Source organism: Myotis brandtii, unplaced genomic scaffold (assembly GCF_000412655.1).
Source record: "Myotis brandtii unplaced genomic scaffold, ASM41265v1 scaffold237, whole genome shotgun sequence".
NCBI classification, from domain to species: Eukaryota; Metazoa; Chordata; class Mammalia; order Chiroptera; family Vespertilionidae; genus Myotis; species Myotis brandtii.
In genome coordinates, this window is record NW_005358943.1 from 3,279,918 (window position 1) to 3,286,611 (window position 6,694).

A 6,694-nucleotide genomic window follows, 5' to 3' on the forward strand; every position below is an offset into this window, starting at 1 on the left:
TTTTGAGTGTTTTTTTGCTATCTTTCTGCTAATTCTTAATTGTTTTTCTCCTAACAACCATGAATCATTTAAATAAGTTATTATTCTGAAAGTTAGTTTTTAAGGCAGGTCAAGCATTTCCAAGAAGGTGGTAAGTGTAACATGAGCAAATTTCAAAAATTCAGTAAAGTAATTGAATCTCAAAATAGGGAAACAATGTTTACTACAGATTCTTTAATCAGATTATTTTGATACAGTTGTGATGTAGGTAATTTCCTTTTACAAAACTCAAATCTATCAATTTTCCCCAAGAAACAAACATTGTTTTGTTTTAGAGGCATTTTATTTAGACAACTAAAAACAATTAGATGTTCAGAAGCAGTGTACAATGAACGAGAAATCAAGCCAGTTACTTTATCATGAATTCCCCCTCTTCTTTACAATGAAAGACAAAAAGAAAAGGCTTTCTGCTTTAAGGGAAAAGTCAGAAAAATAGGCCAATATAGTTTTCTTCTCCGTAATAACATAAACAGCTACAATAAATCTAACTGTAATAAGAGAAATTGGACGTTGGCTTGTACATATTCATTGAAAAGACAACAGGCCATCGAATTACAAGAGCATAACGCCACCTGCCTTCACCTGATACTCTTGCATGTTCACTTACAGGTGACACCAAGTTTGTTAGTTCCACACTGGAGCTAATTCATATTCCTCATAATTTACTGCTCCATGTTTGTCTGACGTAGAGACCAACTCTGGAAGGCTGATGCTTTTCTCTGCTTGTCTTAGTCTGTAGTTGTATACTGTTTGAGGCATATGCATGATACTCAGGCCTTCACTTCAGGAGTTGAACTATAGATGGAATCTGAATTCTCTGAAGCAATTTCTTCTACAATTACAAAACAAAACAAAACAATCACATTAGTTAACTTTATAAAGAAAAGAAGCAAATCTACATTTCTGTGCAATGAAGGAGTTACAAAGTTTCTTTTAGTGTTCTGGTGAAGGGAAGCAAAAGAGAGTAAGTGCATATGCCATTAATGACTAAACTCATGCCATTGATAAAGCAATGAGGAAGAATTCATGTGTTTTCCCCTTAACTCTTTTACTCCATAACTTTACCTCTAAGGGGCCCCTCTCCTCAGCTAAATTGTCAATGAGTGTGTCATATCTCTGAAAGATCTAACTCCTTTATTTATTTGAACTCCACAGAATATGATATAAAAAGGGCATATACAATTTGCAATTCTAGATTTGGTAAAGAACACTTAGTATTTAATAAGCACTTAATCAATGTTAAATACAATTACAACTGTAACAATTTACTTATTTATCTTAGCATCTGCCTCCTGAGTTCAACTTTTAAGTTCAATAAAAGTAACCACATCAGTGTCTCCATAGTACATCCCTGTGCCTACTAGGGATGTACTAGTATGTATTTAAATATTTGTTTTATAAATGTGTATACTAGATACATATTTCAATATGTTCATATTTCATAAATTTCCTTTTGTCCCTAAGTAAAACTCACATAAACACTTCAAGTTAATTCATTAGTATTTACCTAGCTCCTCTTCCGTTGTCTCTGGAAAACTGATCTTTGGCTTTGCCAGCTCACCACTATCTTCTTCTATAAAAGAAAAGCAATAATGATGATGTGAATTACAATATTACCAGTAATAGAAAGTATCTAATATGCAGGAAGAGTAAGCCAAGACTATTCCAAACAATGAGATACAAAACATAATAGGAACAACAAATTCCTTAGTAATTGTAATAGTATGTCTTCCCTCAAAAATTATGTTGGGACCAAAAACTAAGTATTTTGATTAAAAAACATGTCTACTTTATTAGTAAGGAACAGGGAGTAATGCCACTCAGAGATTAAATATATTTACTTACAAACTTCTTATATTGCTCTCTAACAAATTTTGAATTAGGTCGATTCCATTCACCAAATTACCCAGTGTACAAATTCAGAAATAGAATAGATTATACAACAAAAAAATTTAAACAAACAAGAGAACACAGTAGCCAATTTATAATCACAGGCTTCTCTTTGCTTAAACCATGTTATATACTTTAAAATCTATAAAACACAGAAACATTGAAATAAAATGATTAAAAATGACACAAAATCATAAAGTTTAATGTGATAGCACTGAATACAAGTTCTTACCAGGAAGCACACATTTCCAAAGGCCATATGTTTTTCCTACTACAGTTTGCCATAGTCTCAAAGTTCCATCTTCAGAACCACTGGCATAGAGTTCTCCATCAGGACTAAATCTCACGCAGTGAATAGGACCAAAGTGTCCCTTGTAGGATTCTGAAAGAGGAGAAGGGCTATTAGATAATTTAATAAATATAGGTTAGGTATTGATACTTAAGAAAATACTGTCTAAATTATTGGGAAGATATGAAATTCATAAGAAGAAATACAAGGAACTATACTTAATTAAAAACGATTCTCATTACCAAATGGTTTATCATGTCTACCATTTATCCGTAAGATTATCCCTTTCCAATTCTAGCACACATTCTAGTTTCAGATGGTCTCTCCCTCTAAAATAAAAATAAGGCTTTGTGTCCCAATAGAGATGAAGAAAGGGAGTAAATGAAAACCTCCCTAAATTTTACAGAAAGTAAATCTAAAGTCTATCAATTCAATCCCATATCCTAAACTCACTGCCTCTTTACCAGAGAACCAATTCTTAATTATGACTACAGAGAGCCACTAGATGGAGCTCTTTGACACACTCACACTTTGTCTTAATTTCCTACCAGACTATGTAGAGTCCACTAGTCCTTCTGTCACAGAACACTGAAATACAGGATCAATACTGATCCTTACATATTTTAATCTATAAAATTTAATGAGAAAATGTACATATTAGTAGTGGTGGTGATCTGTTTAAGTCATATCCTTACTTATGAACTTTTCTCATTTACTTTCCAATGCCTCATCACCTTATTAGTTTTCAAAGCTCTTTGCTAGACCAATGTTCCGACTGTCTCCATATCCACTTAGCTCAAGGACTCTCAAGCACCATCTTCCCCCATCTCTGTCCTATCAGAGAGTATCATGAGAGGATTTATCAAGAGTAAAAATTTTATCATGAGAATGAAAAGAATAAGAGGTTTGGAATGAGAATAGCTGGGCCCAAGATCTGTTTGTTATTCACTACTAGAGGCCCAGTGCGCGAAATCGCACAGGACCCCAGACCCGTCACACTGTGAGACCCATCAATGCACCTCCTGGTGACCGGTCATTTGGTCATTATGGAGTTACGGCCACTGGCCTTTTATAATATAGATGATCTCAAATATCAGGCAAATAATTTTTCTTTTCTGAAAGAGAATAATACATGTGGCCAAAACATTCTAAAACTTTGAAAAGTGACAATAAAAATAAAAAACCTTACTTAAAAGTCACTTATATTCAAGTAATAAAGGGTGAACCCTAAGAAATTAAAGTAGATTCTATATGGTCCATCTGCCAAGGTTCCACTTATCCAACCCAAATTTATCAGCTTTCCCAAAGAAACAAAACGTAAAATTGTCTTTTGTTCTTTGTGTATCATACAACCAAGCTTAGTTCACTGGGTGGTAAAGCAGGATAGCTAGAAACAAAGTGGCAACTTACAGACAAAAAAAAAAAAAAAGTATAAAAACTAAAACTATTTGGGATGGCTAAAGTAGATTTTGAGAACCATACTATAAAATACCTAGTCCGTCAGATAAATGTAAAGTTAGGATGAGCATTAACTTCAAACTAATCCTACATGTCTTTCCCTTTTCTTTATTAAGGAGTATTATGAAAATGGAAGCAAAGTAAAGACTCCAAAAATAAATAAATACCAAAGTACCCCCCCTTCCAATTCAGATTCCTAAGATTTCCCAATAATGAGCTATAGTTGTCTCCCCCTCCCCCACCCCCACTATTCACTATAGAGCCTTAGGGATTCCTATGTTGGTAAAGAGAGGCAGAGCTAGGTAGATGGAGCCACATACATACACTATACCTCAGGAAGAACTCTCCTTGCATCTGTTTAATACAACTTTGACATAAGATTGCCCCCTTTCAATAAATATATTGCACTATTGTATACAATGTCAGAGAATGGTGAACTTAAAAGGAAAAGGTAGAGTTCAGCATACTTTGTTTATAGTTCTACAAGCACTTCTACCCACAATGAATTAACAATCCTTTACTTTTTCACTTGGAAGCCACCAGCTTTGGTTAGCTGAAAAAATTTGCTGCGTAGTTCATCAATGAAACCTAAAATTTGATAAAGGTAACTACATCTTTTTATGGGAGTAAAAAGAGGACAACTCACCTAATTCTTCGCCACTATTATAATCATACTTATAAAGTTTAAAGTCTTCACCACCTGCAACAAGAAATTCTTTTTCAGGATGAAGAGATGCAGAATTGATGGTTGCAGGAGTTTCAAAGGATTTAATTAGCTCCAAACTGGGGGAAAATTGAAATAATAAAGACTTATAAATTTTGAGTATTGCATAAATCATACAAGGAAATAATTAGTTACATTTAACTGGCCCTAAATTCTGAAACCCAAGGAACAAGTAAATATTCATTTAGTCAAATACAGTGATGTTAAAAACAAACAAAAAAACCTCTAAATAATATTAGCAAAAAGTTCAGAAGGCTACTATGCCCAAGTGGAGTTCGTCCCAGAATACAAAGACATTTCAGTAGAGGAATATCCACATTTTATGCATTCCTGGAAATGTGTGCTGGCTAATTAAAACAGTATGTCTAATGTACTGGAATTTTTTGCTTTGAAGAAAATTATTTCTGTATTTTTTTATTTTCCCATTACAAACATACGTTATCTTTGTAACAGAAAAAGTTTTTTACAGTAGGTAATTACATTAATGGGTTATGTATACATTACGTATTCTTAACTGCTGAGAATTTATAAAGCTTCAGTAACAGGATAAACCTACAATCCCATCCTCCTATATAATAAAAGGCTAATATGCAAATAGACTGAACGGTGGAACAACTGAACCGGTTGCTGTGACATGTGCTGACCACCAGGGGGCATGTGCGGAACATGGCGGGCGTAGACCGCGGTGGGATGGTGGAACAGGTGAGTGGGGGTGCCAGACCAAGGCAGGGAGCTGGTCGCTGTCATCGGGGCGAGCCTCTGGTGGTTACTGAAAATTCTTTGCTCCCACGCGCCATGGTCCCGCCAGGCGCTCGCACCCGCTGCCCGGTGCTGGTCCCAATTGCTCAGCACCATCAGCAGGTGCTGCTGCCAGCCCGATTGCCCCTGAGGGCTCTCTACCTCCCCCTGCTCCTGAGGGGCGATCAGGGTAGCAACCGTAGCTCGCACCCGCTGATGGCACCGGCTCCACTCTCACCACTACTGGCGCCGGCCCCAATTGCTCTGTGCCGTCAGTGGTGCAAGCAGGGCTGGCGCTGTCAGCACATGGGAGCAGCAGTGGCAGGAGTGGGGCTGCCAGCAGACAGTGGACTGGGGGCACAATAGGAGGGGCTGGGCAGGGGCGCAGAGGATGGGCCGAGACCTGCCCCTGTGCCTACCGCAGCCTTGCGGCCCACAGTTCCTTTCAAGGTGCACGAATTCGTGCACTGGGCCCCTAGTAAAATATAAAACTGCTAAAATTGGCTCCGTTTTTATTATCAGGCAATAAAAGAATAACTAAATTTGAGGCTATAGCTATATAATAAAAATCAATGCATAAAACAGCTTTGCCTGAATATAAATGAGTTTCAACATTGGCTCTTTTCCAGTTCAACCTTAAAATTCCTAAAAGGCCTCCAATAGAAAACATCAGTGCATTCCAGCTCCTAAATGCTACCATCCTATTCCACGATGACACTTCAAAGCATGAAAAGTAAAGTTAGTCACGATGTAGATGGTATCACTGAATAGAACTTTCTGGTTCAAATGTTAGAATATTCAATAGGCCAGCAAAACCTCTGCCACCAACATGCAACTAGGCAATAGTCTATAGCAGGACTACATTTAGCCCAAATCCAGAAGTGACTAATTAACATAGTTGTGCAATTTAATGGCTCTGGGCAATAGCACTCTATTTTTATCAATTCGCTGTGTTATTGAACTCCTTTATATTCTTAATTGCTCTCTTCCATTTTCACTACCTTCTCTTTCTTTCTGTCATTCAGTGAAGCTTAGCTTTGCAAGTGGTCCTTTTGACAAAGTTTAGGACTGCTGATCAGAGTATAATGTAGTAAAATCTTTATGGAAATCAATTAAATAACATGTATACTAAAAACTTTAAATTCCTACTCTTTGTACTCTACTTATAGAATTCTATTGTAAGGAAACACTCAGATGCACCATAATAGTCACTGCAGTTTCAAGTACGGAAAATGACACATAATTTAGTACAACCTATAATGCAATACACCTAGTAAAAAGGTTTTCCAAGAATTTCTAATGGCTAAGAATATTTTAAAATAAAAAATAAAAATCACACTCATTAGGGTTCCAGCAAAGTGGGGGGTGGGGGGGAGAAAAGGACCCCACAAATATACATATATAAAAATACAGCTACCATTAACATTCTAGAATCTATGGGTAAATTTTTTAAAATTGTATTTTCCAAATTTTCAACAAGAACATTTACTATATTTACAGTCACAACAATTAAGTCTGTTAAAAAAAAATCATTAGATCTACATATACTTGGAAAT

The 6,694-nt window shown here is 36.2% G+C and overlaps 1 protein-coding gene across 1 annotated transcript in view; it reads right to left on the reverse strand.

Moving 5' to 3' along the window:
• Positions 1-303: 303 nt before the first annotated feature.
• The window catches only part of STRAP (serine/threonine kinase receptor associated protein), a 17,825-nt gene continuing 11,434 nt past the window's right edge, over positions 304-6,694 (reverse strand). The window contains exons 7-10 of the mRNA XM_014540169.1: positions 4,323-4,459; positions 2,162-2,311; positions 1,547-1,612; positions 304-871 (exon numbers count right to left, since the gene is read on the reverse strand). Coding sequence (XP_014395655.1) covers positions 810-871; positions 1,547-1,612; positions 2,162-2,311; positions 4,323-4,459 — 415 coding nt within the window. The 3' untranslated portion in view covers positions 304-809. The remainder of the gene's footprint in view (positions 872-1,546; positions 1,613-2,161; positions 2,312-4,322; positions 4,460-6,694) is intronic.